Genomic DNA, 21,514 nt, shown 5'->3' on the forward strand with positions numbered 1-21,514 from the left:
CCCCTCTTTGTTGAATTTAGTACTAGTTTCTATGTACAGACTAATTTTGGTATAAAATAACTAGGAGACGAAAGCCCCTTCTAACACGCGCTCACCCCCTGCAACCTGGTTAGCCTTTGGAAAGTGCTTTGACTCAGAGGTTCTTTGTGACATTTGTACCTCTTGTTTTTCCTCGAGTGGCTCATGATGTCATCATTATAAGGGATCTCACCTTTCAGTGAAAACCTTCCTGAGCTTGGGAAAATCACGATTGCAGGTTACCCCAGACCTTTAATAATAATGAAAGCAACAATGAGAATTAGAAAGCCAAACAACAGTCAAAATGTCAGCAGTATTTTTAATCTTTCAAGTTTAATGTGAAGCACGTTACGACTAGAAAGATTCTTAAGCAGCTGATTTTTATGGACTGTGCACATTGCTACCAAACAGCTGTTACTACTGCTCTCGCTCCACTCCCCAAGGCAAAAGTTAAGACAGTAGTCTGAAAGCACAGGTGAAACTAGATTATAGTTTATTGCAATGAGGGCTGGAACTCTGTGAAGGAAAATTGTTTCTTCAAACCAAGGAATAGCACAGACTAATGGAAGCAGAGAGGAAGCACAGACTTCTGGGAAGCAGGGGAAGAATGACACTGTCCACCCTTTGCTCATTGCTTCTGTTCAAAGTACAAACCCAGAGGAATGTTTTAGATCTGGTAGCACAGAAATAGTAGATTGTAACAAGGGGAGTGAAAGGGACTGAGTTGTCGGCTTGCACTGCGCTCTGCAAAAAAGGATGGGGTCACGTGCTGAGCTCTTCCCAGCATCCATTTCTTCCTGACTTTGTCGGTATCAACCCGAACACTGGGAGAACACAAGCAGTCTTGAAGTCCTACCAATTCCTTGAACAGAAGTGAGATAATGAGGGAAACTCATGCTAGTGGTCCAGGTAAAAACTTGATGAGACTTTTAAGGATAGCCAGGGTGGCCTTTCGGTGTCTAAAGGGGGGCTGTAAGAAGGAAGGGGACAGACACTTAGCAGGGTCTGTGGTCATAGGACAAGGGGAAATGGTTTCAAACTAAAAGAGGGGAGATTTAGACTGGATATAAAGGAAAAGGTTTTGCAATAAGGGTGGTGAGGCACTGGAACAGGCTGCCCAGAGAGGTGGCGGATGCCCCATCAACTATGGCATTTCAAAGTAGGTACGTGGTAGGAAAGAGACTGCATTTTAGTTTCAATCTTCCACCTTTTTTCAGCCACCTAAAGTCTGCACACCACACCTAGGACCAGTTAGCATCACCGCACTACACTGCGCTGCGAAAACGAAAGCAACGCGAGGCTCCGCCCACACGGGGCGGGGCTGGGGGCGGGGCTCCGAGCAGCACTAAAGTCGGCGCCAGCTGCGGGAGTTCCCCGGAAGCGGCGTTGGTTACCACGGCAACGGCGCAGGCGGCGGCGGGGCCTGGTCGACATTTGGCAGGCCGAGGTGTGCGTTGTGGTGGGGCTTTGGAGGTTGACGGCGTTGTCGGGTCGGGTGGGTTAGCTTTCTGCGGGGGAGCGTGGGTAGGGAGCTCGGTCCTCCCGGCTCGGGGCTGCTCCTCGGCGCGGTGGCTCGCACTCGCTGCCTGTTGCTGCGTGAGGCTCCGACCAAGAGCTGTGCTGAGGAGTGGGCCTGGCAACGGCTTCCCGGTTCCGGCCCTGGGTGCTGGGTCTGTTCTCTGGGAAGCTCCAGAGCAACGCCGTGCTGCTGTAGCCGTGGGTCGCGATGTATAAGTGCTGTGTGCAGGGGAAAGCGGCTGCACCCCAGCGTCTCTCCAGAGCTGTGCAGGCCCGGCTCTGCTCACAGCAGCTCGCTGCTGCTCTGAGGGCCGTGTAACTCACTGTGCTGGTGGTGCCTCAGACAGGCTTACATTTTCAGGAGAAGAAGGCTTTTGGAGTTTGATAAGCTCCTAGGCCACGCTCTGTCTTAAAAAAAATTTAGGGTGTATCTGATGCTGTATACAGCCTTGCAGGCTGTAAGCCATAGAAGCATGTTTTGAGTTCTTGCGTTTTCTCCTTTTTCATTGTAAGAGTACCTGCAACGTTCTCTCCTTCCCAGCTCTGATGTCTCTCCCAGGCCTCAGGGTGAATGCATGAGATCAGGGATGGTGGGTGTTGCACCTGAGTTAGTTTGTCTCGCTGGCACGGACAGCGAGTTTTGAACAGACTGAAATATTTAGCAATGGAAAACATAAATATATTTCCTCTTCTTACCTAAGTCCTCTCTCAACATCTTCCATACTGTCCTGTAGTCATCAAGTTGTGGTTAGCTTGCAGAGCTTTGTACTTAAATACTTTACTAAAGCACTTGAGGTTATGTATTTTGAAGAGCTGCTGCTTTACCCAGCAGTTAACACTGGGCTGATCTCTGCACTACAGGCTGTTGCGAGTCAGCTCAAAAATGTAAAATAATTGAGGAATATTTCCTATTGGAAACTTTGTGATTATATGTTGCGAACCTCTCCTCTAGAGTTCATAGATAAGACTCCTGATTGGACTAGAAAGTAGTATGTTCTCAAGTAGGGGTTTGTCAAGTTAATTTGATAATAAACAGTAAGATTTAATCTGATTTCAGTGCTTGCATATGTATTAAAATAAGGAGTTGGGCGTAAGGTAAATGGAGTTAGAAGAAAACTTTTTTGTTGCTTTTGAGGGAATAGGTATAACTAATGTTGGGCTTGTTTAATCTGTTGCGCACGCATCTGCTCTAGGTTACTGCCATACCGGCTTCTTCTGGTATTAATTAAATGCCTTACTGTGTGTGTCACGGTTATTTGATTTCAGCTAAGAGGGGAAGTTGTTCTCAGAGGATTTGTTTCGGGGTGGACGAGGGTTATCCTCTTAGCAGTGCGTGCGCGGCCGGGCGCCCCATGGGAAGTGTGATGGAAGCTCCTGGAGTGCAGCTGCCTGCTGACTTCGGTCAGGGCAGGGGCAGGGCTTTGGCTTCCAGGTGACACGCAGGTGAATGCAGCGTTGTCTGGCTCGCTGCGTGCTGAACCTGGTATAATCAGGGTTTCTATTTGTGGCGCATGGGATCTCAATTGACACGTGCTAATATCGGCAAAGCCCATTACAATTAGAGATTGAACTGAATTGACAGAGAGTGCACCATTTGCTTCCAGGTTCAGCAAGTCACATAGCAGGTGCTGAGGAAGGTAAACGTTGTTTTGCTTTGTTGTGTAAATTGCGATGACTGAAAGACTGTGGACAGTTTAAAGTAAAACGTTCTTTACTCGCTTTCTGTGAGTTGATTGGCAGGTAAGGAGGTGCTGGCGTGGTGCCGTTGCTGGGGTTGCTTGGAACCACCCCAGCATTGCTGTCCAGTGAATTGAGGACGGTGCCTTTACATAGACAAGGCTATAAGCAGCCGATCTTGTTCGTGCGAGGGCTTCTTGGCTGTAATCAGCTTATGCTCCATTTGCTTAGTGTAGCGAGGCAACCTGCTGCGACGGTGTTTGTGCAGAGTCTTATTCATGCTGTCCTTTGAAAAGTTTAAGGGCATCTTATTATCCACATGCCCACCTGCTGTGCCAGCGCTGCTGTCTGTATAGCCCTTTTCCAGCAGTTATTTCCTCCTCATATCTTCTGCACAACATTTGATCTGTTTGTGTTTCACGCAGAACTATGGGATTGTTCGACAAGCTAGCAGGGTGGCTTGGGCTGAAGAAAAAGGAGGTTCATGTTTTGTGCCTTGGTTTGGACAACAGCGGCAAAACAACGATCATCAATAAACTGAAGCCTTCAAATGTAAGTAGCCTACTTTGTTTCCTGCTAATGTTTTACTGAGGAGTTGATGTCTGTTTGAACTGTTTTTTTTGTGAGCTGTTATATTGAATGTGACATGAAAAAGATGTGACGCGTTCTTTGATTTAGCACAGTGGAACAAACGTCTCTTAAGAGTTTCCAACTAACTAAAACTAAGTGTAAGCAACTACATGCACGTTATGAAAATGTTTACCAAAAAAACCAACATTGTTAATGGTTGAAAACCCCTCAGTAAGAAAAGGTCGGTGATTACTGAGGATCTGGAACACCTTTCTTAAGTTACTTAAATGTTAGAGAACTTCAGTTAGGATTGATGTGCCAAATGTTGTGAATTTAAACAGTTGTTTAACAACTTGCATTTGCTTACATTTATCATGCTTTATTTAAAGTCTTTTTGAAAAATAATAAATGTATGACAAATAACAGAATAATAAATAGTGTGAAGATGAACACTAGCTGGTGACTTCAGCATTTTTGAAGCAGAGTAGCTTCCAAAACAAATAACATTTATACTTGCAATTCATCCAATGAAAAGTTTTTGCTGGGCCAGTTAGTGTGTCTACCATTCTGAGCAAAACTTAAAGTAGGCATACCTTGTTTTCAGGTATGTTTAGAGAGGAGAAATAGATTAATATTGATGGGCATGTTCAGAGGTAGAGGTCTGTGTATCCTGGTTATGTGAGTTTGGAATGTTGTGATTTTTTTTTCTTTTTTTGCTATTTATATCAGGACAAAGCTTTTATTTTTTAACTTCCATGGACCTTTATTTGAAGAATACCATTGGGCCTTGTTTAAAAATGTAACTTCATAAAGAGTCTGCGGCTCCTCAGACTATGAAACTGCTTACTATCCATTGCCAATCATTAGAGGGAATTGCTGCAATTTGTATCAGGCAAATTGTATATCATTTTTGAGACCTTCATTTTAGCAGGATTTTATGTCATGTATTAAGTAGTAAAGGTTTCCTAACCAGAGCTGAGTGCTGACTTCAAGATTTATCACAGCAGTCAGTATAAGGGAAGGTTCTGAGGGAATTACTCAAGTAAATAAGTTCTATTATTTCTTCTTTGCTGCACTGTAAGTCATGCAATGGGAATTTATTTCTGAATGTTTTCATCTAATGAGACGTTTTAGGAGGGTGGCTTTGCATGCAACTTGTGGAAGTCCTATCACTGCAAGACATCGCAAATTCTCAACAGCCATTATTGGATCAGAATTTATGAAATCAATTTTAGGAAGTTCAGATGACAGACAATTTTAAACTCCAGATCAGCACAGTCTTCTTAAGAACAGCTGCTACCTTGCTGTAGGAGCAGTCTATCAGTCGTTTGGCAATTAGAAATGTTTCTCTGCCTGCCAGCAGTTGGTTCTGCTGGGCCTGGTAAATACATTTGAAATAAAAGAGGTGTTATTTCTTAAACAGATTTTTCTCTTGTTGGAAGAAACTGTCGACTAAACTGTTTGATGGTAAAATACCACTGTCATAATAAAGCTGTGGGTAGATGAATAAACTAAGCTGGTTCATTTATATGTGAGGAGTCAACTGCTTTAATGGAGTTTTTAATAAGGGGCTCTAGGAAGTTTGTGAAAGGATTGTGTGTCACTTTCTCAGCTCTTTAACTTAAGGATCTTTCTGTAATCTAAACGTGACCTTTCTTCCTGCTCAATATTACTGCTTCTTAAAGGAATATTTAATATGCACAGTAATATTGTGCAGACTTCTTTGTGTTAACCACGTGGCCCCGAGTACACAAATATTTTGAGTTTTGACCTTGGTTGAAGTCTTCACACTGTTATCTTCCACTTTTTAGTAAAGTAATAAAGATAGTTAATGTCCACACGTACACACACAGCCTAACGTAAAAGAGTGAGATCTCACTTCTAAGGCAAAAATGTCTTCCTTTGTGGCCTTTGTCCAGTTGCATCCACTGCTTTTTCAAGAAAATGCATAACCTTGAATATACAGTATCTGGATTTATAAAAAGTTTTTGGTTAGCATTATATATTTTGTATTGGGGGGAAAAATAGATGTGCGATGTATTGATGTTTCCAATAGATTTCAATATTTGCGCGCTTCCTAAGCTGATTTTAAAATCTATACTTTCCTTTCAAGGCTCAAACTCAGGACATTGTTCCGACGATAGGATTCAGTATAGAGAAATTCAAGACATCCAGGTAATAGATCCTTTAATTTTCTTCCTTTTAACTGTAATAATTAATATACAGTAGTTGGAATTGCATCACTCTTTCAATGTGATGTAATTTAATATAATTGGTGGTGGTCTAATGAAATGCCGTGCAGTTCGCTATGATGTTGTAGTATCCAGAAGTCATAATCACAATTCAGCACTGGCAGTGGTAGAATGTATTCTGTGTTTTCTGCTGCTATGAAATAGTGTATATAAACAAAAAGTGGATGTGAGCATTTGATTTCTCTCAAGGGTTTGAGAATGGAGCACTGTTACAATCTTGAGAAGAGGCAGTTGCTTAGATGGTAACCTGTATTCCATTAAGTGTTCTCACTGAAGAGGCTCTAAAGAGCTTGCAGTCTAATCTCATTAAATGAAAAATGGTGCTCGTGGCCTTAGCAATGTAAAGATGGCAGGGGCAAAGGTCAGGAAAGGAAGAAGTTATTGACTGAGTGAAGGCCAAGCTATTAGGAAAGCTAGGATACATGAAAGTGATGTGGTGAGAAAAAGATATTTCAAGGAGGTAACATAAGATATTATTTTATTATTCTGTAATCTTCACAGTACTTTTTTTTAATGGGGGCAGTCAGTGTGCAAGAAAAGTATTTCTTCCTTGACCAGACATGCGGGATTGATGGGTTTCCGATTTCTACAGGAAGCTCACAGCTGGGTTCTTTCTCAGTAAAGCACAAAAGACAAGCTTTGGGTTTGGTTGTGTGGGAATTTAAATCCATCTATATTACTTTCCTTTAGCCTGGTCCTGTAATAGGAGAGATGATCTGCAGTTATGCAGTGTAGATCTAAAAAATCTTGAATCTAGTGCCATGATCGATACATACTTTAGGAGTTGCTAATAACTAAGGCAGTTAGTCTAGAACCTGATCATGTCAGAATATAGACTGAAAAGGATGTTTTGAGATGTTCCTTTTCTGGACCTCCTTGTTTTGGTGTTGTCACGAGTCTGGGAACTATCTGGCACTTCCCAAACCATGGAAACCTAATTTTGCTTTCAGTGGTGCTTCTGTAGGCATTTCGGAAGTGAATCAGAGTTTACTTGTAGTGTTCTTTAAGTCAATTTTGAATTTAGTAATTGGTGAACTTTCTAGTTGGAAAAGCCTATCTTGTAGCTTGGTCACCTGCAGTAGCCTATTGTTACCAGAATATGATGTTTTTCTGAAGGTGAAGTGTTTGGAGTTTTTTTTGTTGTTGCTTTTATAAAGCTATTTTTGCCTACAGAATTCTTTTGATGCTATTGGTACCTGTGTAGAGGCAGAATTTAAGATAAGTTGTGGAATTTAAGTCATGACTCCTCTGAATTGGTTGGGAGAGTCCCTTGAGAGACAGTCCGGAAGGGCAAAGGAATCCAAGAAGGTTGGACTTCCCCAAGAAGCAAATCTTAAAGCTGCAGGAGCAGGCCGTCCTCATGTGCCGTAAGATGAACAGGCAGGAGAGGAGACTGGTGTGTCTGCAAAGGGAGCCTTTGCTGAGATTTTGGGGGGTGGGGGGGACAAAATAAAGCTTTCCACCTTTGGAAGGAGGGGCAGGCAACTTGAGATGAGTGCAGGAGTGTTTCTGGGATATGCAGAGAGAAAATTAGAAAAGCAAAAGCCCAGCTAGAACTTATCTGTCCACTGTTGTAAAAGATAACAAAAAAAGTTTTTTACAAATACATTAACAACAAAAGGGGAGAGCAAGGAGAATCTCCGTCCTTCATTGGATGTGGAGGAGAACATTACCACCAAGAATGAGGAAAAGGCTGAAGGTACTCAATGCCTTCTTTACTTCTGTATTTAATACCCATTACAGTTATCTTCAGGGTACTCAGCCACTTGAGCTGGATAGACAGGGATGGGGAGCAGAATAAACCTCCCATAACTCAGGAGGAGACAGTCAGCAACCTGCTACTCCACCTAGACTGTCACAAGTCCATGGGGCCGGATGGGATCCACCCAAGGGTACTGAGGGAACTGATGGAAGTGCTCACCAAGCCATGTTCCATCGTTTGTCAGCAATCCTCGTCAACTGGAGAAGTCCCAGATGGCTGGAGACTTGCCAGTGTGATGCCCATCTACAGAAAGCATTGGAAGGAGGATCTGGGGACATCCTGTCAGCCTGACCTCAATATCAGGGAAGGTCATGAAGCAGATCATCTTAGGTATGATTACGCAGCATCTGAGGGACTACCAGCGGATCAGGCCTAGCCAGCATGGATTCAGCAGGTCCTGCCTGACCAACTTGATCTCCTTCTATAACCAAGTTGGGAGAAAGGGGTCTGGATCAGCTGGGTTGATGGACTGAGACCAATTGTATGAGGTTCAACAAGACCAGGTGCCAGGTGCTGCACTTTGGCCCCAGCAATGCCATGCAAGGCTACAGGCTTGGGACAGAGTGGCTGGAAAGCTGCATGGTAGGAAAGGATCTGGAGGTTTTAGTCGACAACCAGCTGAATAAGAGCCAGCAGTGTAGCCAAAAAGGCCAGTGACATCCTGGCTTCTATTAGAAATAGTGTAGCCAGCAGGACTAGGGAAATGATGGTCCCTCTGTACTTGGCTCTGGTGAGGCCACATCTCAAGTACTGTTTTCAGTTTTGGATGCTTCGCTACATGAAAGACATTGAGGCCCTAGAGCATATTCAGAGAATGGCAACAAAGCTGTGAAGGGTCTGGAGCACAGGTCTTACGAGGAGCGGCTGAGGGAACTGGGATTGTTCAGTCTGGAGAAGGGGAGGCTCAGGGGAGACCTTTTCACTCTCTACGATCGCCTGAAAGGGGGCTGTGGCAAGGTGGGAGTTGGCCTTTTCACCTAGCTAACAGCAGTAGGATGAGAGGTAGTGGCCTTAAGCTGTGCCAGGGGAGGTTCAGGTTGGATATTAGGAAAGAATTTCTTCTCAGAAGGGGCAGTGAGGTATTGGAACAGGCTGCCCATGAAGGAGGTGAAGTGTGTTGAAGAACCATGTAGATGTGGTACTGAGGGACAGGTTTAGTGGGCATGGTGGTGATGGACTGATGATTGGACTAGATGATCTTCGTGGTCTCTTCCAACCTAAATGATTCTCAGATTCTATGAATTTTATGTAAAAAATTCAGTGTTATAAACAATATTCAGTAATAATGTGGTAAAAGGAAAAGCTGAATGGGGGCTTATTTTGTATTCAGTGCAGCTTTTCATAATTGATTTAGTTCTTTATGCTGAGAATAAACAAGCATGTGAAATATGGTAAGACCACATAGTTAGGTAGAGTAGATCGAAGACAGGTGCAGTATCCAAGTTCATTTTGGAATCTTTTGCAGATGGTTGGGATTTTAGTTGATCCTTTTTTTTTTTTTTTTTGTCAGAGTAGCAAAGAAAATAGTTTGATTTTGTTCTTTGTGTCTGATTTTCTTCTTTCCTTTGCAGTTTGTCTTTCACTGTATTTGATATGTCAGGCCAAGGCAGATACAGAAACCTCTGGGAACATTACTACAAGTAAGCCTATTATTTGTTTTAAAGCCTTACTGTTCATATTAGCTGGTATGTACGTTATTTAGACAGAAGTCTAATTACATCTAGTGTTCAGAAATGATTCAGTGAAGACTTATGCCTTGTGTTTGATGGGAGGTTGTTCTAGATAAAAGCAATTCCTGAAAAAAAAAGATATTTTGTACGCTGTTAACTAATGCACATCTTGTTACCTCAGAGATTAGAGGAACATGCTATAGGTGAGATTGCTCTTCTATAAAATTTCAATCCTGTAAGAAAGCACCAAGGTAAATCAGGTTTTTTACTTTTCTATTCCTCTGTAGGTAAGAGATTTTTAAGACTCAAAAACATTGGCTGATAGCTGAGGGTTTTTTGGTGGTTGTGGTTGTGTTGTGGTTTTTTTTTGTTTTTTTTTTAATGTGAGGAGCCTCAGAGAATGAAGTGGTACATATAAACCACATAATCTTTCTTACTTCACCACGTATTCTTAAATGTTATTAAGCAGAATGCTCACCATACTTTATAACAGTATGTTATTCGTGGGCTAATAATCATAGAATGACTTAGTTTGGAAGGGACCTTAATCCTCTCATTCCACCCCCCCTGCCATGGGCAAGGATACTTACTGCTAGATCAGACTGCCCAAAGAAGGCCCCATCCTTGAACATGTCCAGGGGTAAGGCATCCACAACTTCTCTGGGCAGCCTGTTGCAGGGATTCACCACTCTCATAGTGAAGAGTATCTTCATAATATCTAATCTAAATCTAGTTTAACTAATGTTCTAGTTTAAAACTGTTATCCCTTATCCTATCGCTGCCCACCTTTGAAAGATTTTCTCGTCATCTTTCCTGTAGGCCTCTTTTAGGTACTGGCAGGCCTCTGTAGGGCCTCCCCTCAGAGCCTTCTCTTCTTCACGTTGAACAGCTCAAACTTAGTCAGACCTTCTTCATAGGGCTGGTGCTCTAGCCCTCTGGCTATCTTTGTGGCCTCATCTAGACCTGCTCTAATAGGTCCCTGTCTCATATGAGGGGCTCCAGAGCTTGATGGAGTACTCAAAGAATTGCCTTATTGGTAGTAGACACTGTTGTCTTTCTTTCTTTCTTTTTTTTTTTTTAGCTTCTAATGAAATTTGAAGGTTTGTTTCTGTTGTTTCATTGTTTTGTATTATCTGCTGCTGACCTATATGAGATTGAGCGTTATTAAATCACACATACTGGTCATATTTTCCATTCTGGAGATTACAATACCATTTAAAAATTAATATTCAGTGTTTAATTTGATAAAACTTAAAGTATTCTTTAATTGAGGATTAACGCTTCATCTCCTTTTCTTGCAAAAAAAGTTAGCAATTCAAAAACTTGTATGGGCAAGATGTTTTTCATTGTTGTTCAAGAGTTGGTTGTTTTTCCCAGAACTTTTGGATTTCAGTGATGCCCTTAGACCACTCTTAAAATGCCGGTTGAGAGCTTCATAAGCGACTCATTTTTTCTCACTGATATATTTATACAGCAAGGTACCCTTTGTGTGGCATAAAATCTTTTTAATGTTAACGTGAAGGGAGTTTCTTAAATAACAGTGAAATGTGCACTCGTATCTACTTCTGTTCTTGATCTAATAGAGGAGTCAAATATTTAAGATTATTTTCCGCTAAAAATATATATAAATAATTATATACAATTTAGTTTATAAAGTTAAGCTAGATTTAATTAAGCAAGAACAGTCAATTTTAGCAGTTAATTCTGATTAAGTACCTGTATCTAAGTAGTTGCCTTAAAATGCTTAAAGTTTGCCTTTTCCTATATTTGGCTTGAAACTACTTTCTAGGATGTTCTCAAAGGACACATCTTAATTATTTGTAAGCTCTTGTGTTCTTATCACTGCTAGCTGTTTTTCAGATAATTTTTTGTAGTAAAAATGTGCTGTAGTCTGATAGTTCCAGACAAATGTTGTATGGTCATAAAAAATACATAGGCCTTGTCAGATTATATTCAGAAGCTTTATTGTAGTCGTTCTTCTCTATCTCAGAAAATAATGAACATTCTCATACAGTCTTAGACTAGACAAGTTATTTCTTTTTCAGGAAACTCGAGACTGAGTTTTTTTGCTGTTGTATTTTGATTAAAAAACAAAGATAGATGGGGCCGGGAGTGGTGGTGAAGAAATATCTGTAATGGCCTTGGAAAAAAATGTAAAACAAAAGAGAAATAAGTATTGCATTAAAATGGAAATTAAAAATACTTTTTATGGGTCTCCTATAGCTACTCACCTGAATTGTTCGAACTTTATTTTGCTTTCAAATAAGTCAGAAATATATCAGAAAAATGCTGAAACCAGGAGTTGAATAGCATGTATGTATGTTTTGTCTGTAGTTGTATTGCCAGCGAGTTGTCTTAATGATTTGAAGTAGCTGAAAATGTTCACTTCTTGTTCAAAAGCAAAAAAGATCTTAATGCAGACTGTTGTAGAAGTTAAATAATCCAAATGTGCCTAGTTGTTAAACAGCTGTGGACATGCATTTTATCTTTGGAGAATGTTCCATTTTTTATTGTTTATTCTTTAAATAAACTTCTCTTAGTGTAGGAAGCAAAGGATTTTTACACAAACCTTTCTTGAGTGTGGCAGTTGATTAGATTTTCAGAGTTCATTTTTTCAACCTCAGTGGTGAAATCAGAATTTCCAAAGGGTCTGTTCTGTAGCCTGAACCCAACACAAGTCATGCAGTTAACAATCTCATGTCTCAAAATAATTTGTGCAGGTTACCAAAAGGTTGAATTTCAGAAATAAGACTGGATTCAAATGTTAATGGTAAATAACGACAAAAAATAAGAGGAAAAAATTTGATTTGTTTGCCTTTTCTGGTGTTTCTTCTGAAGCCTTAATCACAGTCTAAGAGAACCTATAATTTGCCTCTTTGCTCTTTTTATGTTACGCAGAGAAGGCCAAGCCATTATTTTTGTCATTGATAGCAGTGACAAATTAAGAATGGTTGTGGCCAAAGAAGAACTTGACACTCTTCTGAATCATCCAGGTGAGGAGACCTCTTTCCCCTTCTGTCTCCATATTTGTTATATTGTTGTAAGAACAGCCCTTCTTATCTGACACATTCTGGGTATCTTACAAATATTTTAGATGTACGTGAATACTAGAATGAGAATGATAGTCTTGGGTAAGTTTTTTGGGTTGGTTTTTTTGCATACCTATTGAGTTTTACAAACTGATCATTGGGTACATCAAGTTGGACTCATCTCTTGTTAATCAATATGTAACAAAAATGGCACTAGTCTGAGAAATAACAGGTTTTGCCCTTTTGGACGCTAGAGTACTGCCTGTACATGGTGACCAACGTACACACAAAAAATTTGCTTTTCTGATTTTTTTTTTCTGTGAAGATGGCTAATTCCTTTAATGTAACTTTCCTTTTTTAAATCTCGTATTTCTTTTTCTGATTATCCTCATATCTGGCTATCACATATATAATTATACCAGTCCGTTTCAATTGCTTATAAGAGGATAAATTGGATGGAAGATTATATGAGAGGATTCATGATAAGATGCTTGGTTTTAGGAGTTTGTTTGTTTACTATGAGTCTGCATTCTTTTAAGTTTTGAGATCAGTCAACTCTTCCATTATTCACTTTTCCATACATAGCCAACATTATTGGAATCAAGTTTATATATTTCTAAGCAATATGCAATTTTGACTGACTTTCAGGATAGTAGCTAGTTGCTCTGAGTAGCTAGAGTGTAAAACTACATGCAGGAAACTTAAAGTGAAATTGTACTCCATTTTCATGTTTATTTAGCTAGTAGAGCCTTAGCTTGTGGAGTTACTTCGCTGGCAGTAAGAAAGAAGAAACTGGTTTCTGTATTTCTAACCAAGGATAGTGATATGTGGTAGGAGCAATTGTATTGCTACAGTTTCATTTTCCACACAGACTGCATCTAATACATGAATTCATCAGCAAAGATGCGGTTGCTAACTGTGTGTGAAACTTTGTTTCACGTACAACAGTGTGGGTTACTTGAAATGCATGCGCAGAAATGACAGCCTTGCAAAGTTCAAGGGGAGGATAGGGGTGAACCAAGGGCTGAAGGTGGATTACCTACGGATTAAGGAATTTTGTAACAAAGCAGGTATTACCCACATTTGTAAAAAGGTGATTCTGTAGATAAAATGGAAACCATGGAAAACCAAGGATGAGAGGTAAAGACTGCTATAGTATGTTGTGAAAATGTTAAGGCTGAGGATGTGCAAGCTTAGGTTGGGTGATTTATTTAGGAATTAGCAGGTTACTAACACTGATCTTATATGTCATAACTGTTCAGTTTTTGATTAAACTTGATGTGTTCTAGTTTTGAAAGATCATGACTGTAGCCACCTAGAATATTCCGTGCAACCAAGAAAAGTCAATTCTATATTTTTGCCTTGGAGCAGCCTAGGTCAAGTAATGTTCTTGCTTTATTGTTTTGGATTTTAATAGGTCTTATGAGAAGCAAAACATGTAATGTTTGATAAAAGTGGGTTTTAACTCAATCAACCTACAACTGTTTTACTACAATAATCATAGAATCGTAGAATGGTTTGGGTTGGAAAGGACCTTCAAGATCACCTGGTTCCAACCCCATTGCTGTAGGCAGGGACACCTCCCTCTAGACTGGGGTCAGAGCTCCATCCAGCCTGGCCTTGAATGCTTCCAGGGTGGGGGCATCCACAACCTCTCTGGGCAACCTGTTCCAATGTCTCATCACCTTCACAGTAGTGAATTTCTTCCTAATATCTAGTCTAAATCTACCCTCTTCCTGTTAATAGCCATTTGTTCTACTCTTCCTCTGCATACCTTACTTTTTGCTCTTCTTTGCTTCTACCTCTGCAAACCTTGGCTTAAATGTACATGTTTATTTTAGGTTTAAATGGATGCTGGTTAACAACCTCATATAGATTCCAGTCCCGGAAAATTTTAGCAGTCCTTTAGTATAACAGGAAGTTCCATCTCTTCTTGCCAGGTTTTGTTGAAAGTGGTCAGATGAAAGGGAATGTGCAATGTGAAGCATTAATGGTGTTAAAGTTGTACTAGCTGGGACTGTTTCATGGATCGGAACCATATTTTTTTTTTTTTACTTGTGGAGTGTACTGTCCTCTAACACATAACATCTCATTTAATGATCACTGTTACCCTATTATTTTGTTTATCAAACGTGAACATTTTGCAGAATCATAGTCTTTAGATTACCTATTTAGATGTTGACTCTTGGGTCACTTGCCCTCCTGCACATGCTTCTAAAATAAAATGAAATTTCTATACATTTGATATTCTTTGTATAAAGTTGTCCATTGCACATCTGTGGTGTTTGAGTTTTCTTAATGTGTTAGCTCGTAACTATTTGTAACAAGAAAATATTAGCTTTCCATTAATAAACATCAAAAGTTGGAGGGGAAGTGGGAGGGGTGAATATGGCATAGTTGGAAATCATGTAATAAGGTAGGAAATATATAAATATCTGTGGCTATCATTTTATTTAGCAGACATCTAAGGGATGGGAGTAGCTGTCTCCCAACCTCCCTAGTAGGGTCAGCTGACTTGTGCTTAAGGCTCCAAATAAATCCTTCATTTGTTTCCTGGGTGAAGCATCCTTTTCTTTTTACTATTCCAACAAGAGTATTCATCAGTTGTTTTTTTTTTTAAAGGTCTTTTCTTATCAAGAATTGATTGACTTAACTCTGGATTTTTGATAATCCTGTGATTATCCTTTTTTTTTTTTAGTACTGTGAAAAATTCTTACCATTGGTACTAGCAATTTTTTTGCTATTTTATTCTCTTCAACCTGACAGATGTATACTTTGTTTCCTTGCAATGTCTTTTTTACCTTTTGTGGTGATTGGAGAGGCTTATGCTTTTGCACACATGAGTATGCTAGAGACTGGCATTGTACCAAGGTCATTGGTTTGCTCTGTGGTTCCCATTGCTGACTGAGGCAAGCTTCTAAATGTGAAGTCTTTGTTTAAGTGAAAGTGGGACAAGAGATTCCAGATGTGCACATGTTTTTCCTGCTTCGTGATTTTTAAAGAAAGTTGGGGATGCTCTCCAAGATATTAAAGGATAATGCAGGCTATCGGTATGCATCTGCTTTTGGGAGGATATGAATGAATGCAAATAATTTTTAATGTCTGTTTTAAATATCCAGCCTTCACTGAGCAGAGACCTGTAGTATTTTTAGGGAGTTATTTGCAATCCTGCTCCTCTTCTTCACCAGTAATGTATACGTACAGCTTTATATAAAGTAGGGGGAGAGGTGGGTGGAAGATCCCAAAGCTTCCCAGAAAGTTTCTGGGCATTCTTGAAGCATGCATCAGAGGCCACGTGACCCAACAGCGAGCATCTTGATAGGATACAGTCTTCAAAGAGTTGAAGTTACAGGTGAGCAAAATATCTTCTTTTATCGTTTGCAATTTATTACTTTCAAAGATAGTGTTGCACATTATCATGGTAGTTCTACTCATTCCTAGATATTAAGCACCGTCGACTGCCTATTCTTTTCTTTGCTAACAAGATGGACCTCAGAGATGCAATATCATCTGTGAAAGTATCACAGTTATTATCATTAGAAAACATCAAAGACAAGCCTTGGCATATCTGGTAAATTTTCTTTTTATTTCTTCCTTTTTACTGGTGTTAATTTGTGCATTCACATTCTAGCACTCTCGTGCCACTCATTATGTAATACAAACTAAATAAGCCAGATAAAATGCTGTGCTGCCATATGTGGAAAGAGTAGAAACATTACAATACTCACTGTGAAATTTATTTTAAAGGCACAATGCTTTCATGTAGACCGTGACTTGAAATTTTTCACAAGAGATCTGTTACCCAAATAATGAAATGGAAAACTTCACTGAAATCACAATGTTCTTATCAGAAGATTGGCTGCAACTATTTTTGCTGGGAAGTAGAGCTATTGTCCTTCCTTTTCTGAAGGATGTAAAGCTTCCCTGTAAATAAAACAATTTTGTTAGTATTCACAGAGGAGGGGAAAGGGGAAAAAACCTTTTGTAAGTGCTTTATAAATGTTAGATTCTTGTCTTATTGAAGTTCTCAGGTATTATGAATTAAAAGTGAAATCGGGAGCTAAATGCTGCTGAAAAATCAAATGTTCATTTAAGATGACCTTTAGTATTAAATTTGATTTACCTGGGTGTTATTTTGGGGTCCCAGCTTTACACTGGTGGATTCTCAGGCTCCTTGAAAAATAATTTTGTGGATAACTACAATAACAGTGCAGATTTGCTACTGTGCTAAATTTCATAAGCTGCAGAATGAGGAGCCTTAAATAGTTGCACTCTTGTAGATTCTCACTGTTCTCATGGCAGCTTGATTTTCTTTATAGACAATTCTAGGGTGTCCATATGCATTATGTACTATACTTGTTTCCACCAGTATTGCGGCAGCTTCACAATGTATAGAAACTGCATGGGAAGAGGGACAGAGCTGCTTCATCAGTGTTACTGTAGACAGTAAATGTATCTTCTACAGCACTGTCTGCAGAGATTGTTGCTTAAGTGTATCTGCAGCAGAGCAGCGTGGCTCTCCCTTGTGTAGGTGCTCTTCCAGAGCCCCTCATGTTCTAGGAATGATTCCTCTGCCTGAAACTGGAGTAGTTTCTCAAAATAAAATAGATCATGTCTTAAAATGGGGTTCCCATATTGGGAATGCACTCTAGAATATATCAGTCAAGAAGCAGTCTTCTCCAGGTGAAGTAAACTGAAGTGTAATTTATGCTACTTTGCAATTCTGAAAATTACAGGTTTAGTGATGAAACTGATATTACTGCAATATTTTCATTATTTGATTTGTTTCTTTCAGTGCCAGTGATGCTCTTAAAGGAGAAGGTTTACAGGAAGGTGTGGACTGGCTCCAAGGTATACTATCCTATACATAATTATTGCTCTGTCTTCATTCTGTTAAACTCTTTGATTTTTTTTTAAGTTCTTTTCTTTATTTCCTTTGTTTTCTTTATGTCCACTTCTGCTGTCAGATCAAATCACGCAGTGAGTATTGATGCTCTATCTCATACTTACCTTTCCTTTTTCCCCTTAAGATACATACAAAGATCATATCAGATCCTCTGCCAAAAATATACTATACAATGTTATGCATACTCTTGTAAACAGTGCAAAACTATTTCTTGCAGAAATAATGATACCTGGTGCTCTTGAACTTTAATTTGTATAGCAGTAATTCAGTTCATACTTGAATTTATTCTTACTTTCCTGTCCCAGTTTTCCATATCTCATTATGTATTTGGAAACGGTGAATAAGCAGGCTAGAAAAATAAATACAATGCCCTTGATTATTCACCTTCCATTCTTTAACCAGCTTAGGTTATAAGTATCCTAGTGTATGTAGACACTAGGACACTCACAACTACATAGAAAATAAGAGATCTGGCTTAGAAATGTTTTACATGCACACTCTCAATTGCAAACTTGGTATGGTTGCTGTATATCTCCTTATGTTGTGTATTGGTAAGGATCTGGTCTCTTTTGTCCTCTCATGTGCAGCTAAATGTATAGAATAGTGAAGCGTGGTATTGTTCTGATCTTAACTCCCTCCATCTAACATACGTTGCTTACATTGTAAATGTATTAGGCAGTGTGGTATAATCTGAGAACAAAATGTGTGTGAGGTTTGTCTGGATAAGTGTTCTGTGCTGTGGTAGCCACTAGATGTCAGCAATGTACCAGAGTCAGTGCCATTAATTTCCTTAAAAGGCGCAACTAAATAATATCCAGCATTGTACCTGACTAACATTGTCTCCTCTTGTTCATGGATACAGTTAGAAATGTTTCATTTTACTATATTTTTAAGGAATAAAAACATTTGATAATATTTTCAGAGGAAGGGATAGTACCTGAAAATAGTCTTTCCAAAGAGATTTGCTGCCTTGCAGAGGAAAAGTTATGCATCCTCTAACATCTACAAAACTCTTTTATTGGAGTGCCAGCATCTTACTATGGAGATTCCTTCACTGTTGTTTTGTATCATAGAGGATAGATTCTAAATCACATATTTCCTAATTGTAGGCATAGTTCTCATTTTGTAGTCTCTTCCTGTTGTTTCCAGGGCCTCTGTCTTTGAGGAAACTTCTAAGTTTCAGTCCAGATTTGGAGCTGATGATTTTGTACATAGCATCAAGCTACTTAAATATTTTTTTGCTGTTATTCATAAGTTTGCTGATTTGAGAAGGGACAGATCTTGCCTTTTCTTCGTCAGCAAATGCTGATGTTGCTTATTTCCACATTTTATAATGGGGATTTTTATTGCAACACCATATCATCAGTAAGGTAAAACTAGCCTGTCTTATGCTGGTCTAAACATAGCTCTCATTCCCTACTACTGCTTGTAATTAAACTATGCTGACATCAGCATTTTATAATGGGAATGCAGTATATTTATGCTAACTAAGAAAACGTTTGAAGTAAATTTGGAAGCGGCAATCAGGCTCTCTGTATGGAGAAGCATGGTTACTGAGAGCAAGGATGCTTCCATGTGAATTATGCAAAAACAAACTTTGGTGTTCATGGCTGTTGGGGATTTAGTTATGTGGAAACTGAAATGTGTGCAAGGAAATGAAATGTGTATTTCATGATTTTCAGACTTTGTTCTCATCAGAGTTCCTTTATAAGCTTGTAAGTGATAAAAATTGAATTATGTGAAAGATTATTCCTGTTTTATAACCTATATTTGGGGAAAACTGCTTTGCTATGGAGGCATATCAGTAGTGGATAACAGAGCAAGCTCAAAAGAGCACAAACTGCATTGTTCCTCCATTTTAACTACACCAAAAATATCTATTGGCGTTGTTCTGAAACATGGACATACTGGGTTTATGTATTCAAAAAGTGAAATGGAACAATATTTCAGCTTACCTGTAGTTAATACTAGGTGTTTCTTTTTCTTAACAGATCAGATGCAAGCAATGAAGACATGAGAGATAAATAAAAGATGTATGGTATTTTCTCTTACAAACTTTGTTAGCAGCTGACAAGTTCTTGGAAAGGAAGAAAAGCTTGAAGAAAATGGAATACTTCCGCTCAATAATTTGTGATGATTTGTTTCCTTTTAGTATCTCTTCCAGAAAAAGTAAATATAGATGACATAGTATCTCAGGTATGCACATCCGTGAGTTAAACTGAATTGTGACTGGGGAGCATATTTAAAACCAAAAATGTGTAAGTAATAAGCATCTGCATTCATTTGAGTTTTTGGTGATAATTAGCCATGGGGAAGCACCCCACTTCTGGGAGGAAAACAATTTGTGGACAAATGAGAGTATTTATATTCCTGAGGAAGTATAGTCAGTACTTCCTGAAATGAAACTCTATGAAATACCTAAAACAGAGTACCTACAAACCGTAGGTATTTCTGGATTTTTTTTTACTGTAAGTTTTGACATTGAGTTTTTAATAACCATCTGCAGTAGACTGCTAGAAGAATATTTTGAGGTTAACATGGATTCAAATGTGAAATGCAGCTGTTACAAATGACTGCAGGTGTTTCAAGGAATTTCTCGTAACCAGATGTTACAAACACTTTTTGTGCTATGTCATGGTTATATTTGCATTCCCGTCAATAAAACTTCAGATATACAACATGTCATGTTTTTGTTTTTTTAAACATAAATATGTTCATTGATGGTCTTTACATGATAGAGACTTTTGCTTTTCAGTTAATCTCATTTGGGTTTTTTGTCCATTTTTCAATGGAAATGGGATTTTATAATAAAACAGTTACCTCTTTTCTCAGTCTTTTTTTTTTAAATTGCATATAGTTCATCTTTCTAATAAGCTAGACTGCAGTTTCAGGTGTTTATGGAGCATATGACTGAAAATTATATTTTAGAAATACAGTTAAGGGGCTCTAGTCTACTAGATCATTAAAATTTAATATGTATTATACTTGTCTTGTGCATAAGAACTGTTTTACTTTCAAGAATAACTTAAATAAACTTTCTGACTTCAAAGACGCACTCTAGGTAACAAATTAAGCCAGTGCTAAGCACTTTATTTTTGTCATGCCACCTCTTCCCTTTTTAATGCTTCTTCCCATGTCTGATTAACAGGAAGACCTGCACTGGGAGTGATGAAGGTGGTTCTTTACTGTATTTTGCTCCCACTAGCTGATTCCTGTGGGAGATGCAATATGTACGCTTTGCAAAAACTTTTTTCCCCCATGTTAACATTTAAAACACGCAAATGTCCTGTAAGCAGTGCCTTTTATGGCTCACTTAATAGCGGAATATTTGGAGCGAAGGGAACTACTTGAACTGGTAAAACTTTCATGTATTTTCAGCTTTATTAAACAGTTAATTCTAAGTCACCTGCTTTGCTCAAGGGAATGCTTACTGTAAAAATCTTTCTTAGAGGATACTATTTTGCTGACGGTTGTTTGTCATGAAAATATTTTTTCTTCAAGCCCAATTCTGTGCCACCTTTGGCCTTCTGTCAACTCCGCATCTAAACATGTGCACAATTAAATACAAAAAAGAAAAAGTCGTATATAACTCTGACTCCAATAATTTTGGGTTTACTTTGCATTTGATATTATGGTAACCATATGTATTAGAAGCATTTTTTCATAGTATAAATATTTTGTAATTATTTTGATTCACTTATATGACTTATTTAAATGAGATATTTAATTTTAAGTTGGCATTATTTTTTCCTACTAAAGCAAGATTTAAATTCTTAAATAAAACCTATCTGCATTTCTGCTTTTATTGAATAAAAGTGTTTCCGTACATGGACCTTAATGGCTTGCTGATGACTTTTTGTTTATTTATGCTGGTCTGCACAAAGTACTGTGTTTTTCTTATGGATTGCCTTTATTTTCATGGGAAGCCATTTGAACTTAGTGCTTTATTCTCTCACCCACAAATCTGAGGGAAGTACCCTGTTACCTTCTAGTTTTTGCTTTCCGATGCAGTTAGTAAGCCCTTTGAAAACAGCAGTTATGTTGGTTATGGTGATTACTGTTCCTCCTTCCTTTTTTTTTTTCACCTCAGTAGATCTTTGTGTTGAACTGAG

At 38.8% G+C, this 21,514-nt stretch overlaps 1 protein-coding gene across 1 annotated transcript; it reads left to right on the plus strand.

Annotated features, from left to right (window-relative positions):
• On the plus strand, positions 1,311-20,228 carry ARL6 (ADP ribosylation factor like GTPase 6). Its single transcript, XM_021401812.1, has 8 exons — positions 1,311-1,465; positions 3,639-3,765; positions 5,897-5,958; positions 9,369-9,437; positions 12,366-12,460; positions 15,938-16,067; positions 17,292-17,347; positions 19,394-20,228. The coding sequence occupies exons 2-8, from the start codon at positions 3,643-3,645 to the stop codon at positions 19,417-19,419; spliced, it is 561 nt and encodes a 186-aa protein (XP_021257487.1). The 5' UTR covers positions 1,311-1,465; positions 3,639-3,642; the 3' UTR covers positions 19,420-20,228.

Source organism: Numida meleagris, chromosome 1 (genome assembly GCF_002078875.1).
Source record: "Numida meleagris isolate 19003 breed g44 Domestic line chromosome 1, NumMel1.0, whole genome shotgun sequence".
Lineage (NCBI taxonomy): Eukaryota > Metazoa > Chordata > Aves > Galliformes > Numididae > Numida > Numida meleagris.

Bases quoted from the DNA above. Each gene is read 5' to 3' on its own strand.
- ARL6 (XM_021401812.1), top strand. From the start codon at position 3,643: ATGGGATTGTTCGACAAGCTAGCAGGGTGGCTTGGGCTGAAGAAAAAG. The intron at 5,959-9,368 runs GTAATAGATCCT...TTTCCTTTGCAG, and splicing joins GAGAAATTCAAGACATCCAG to TTTGTCTTTCACTGTATTTG. The intron at 16,068-17,291 runs GTAAATTTTCTT...TGTTTCTTTCAG, and splicing joins GACAAGCCTTGGCATATCTG to TGCCAGTGATGCTCTTAAAG.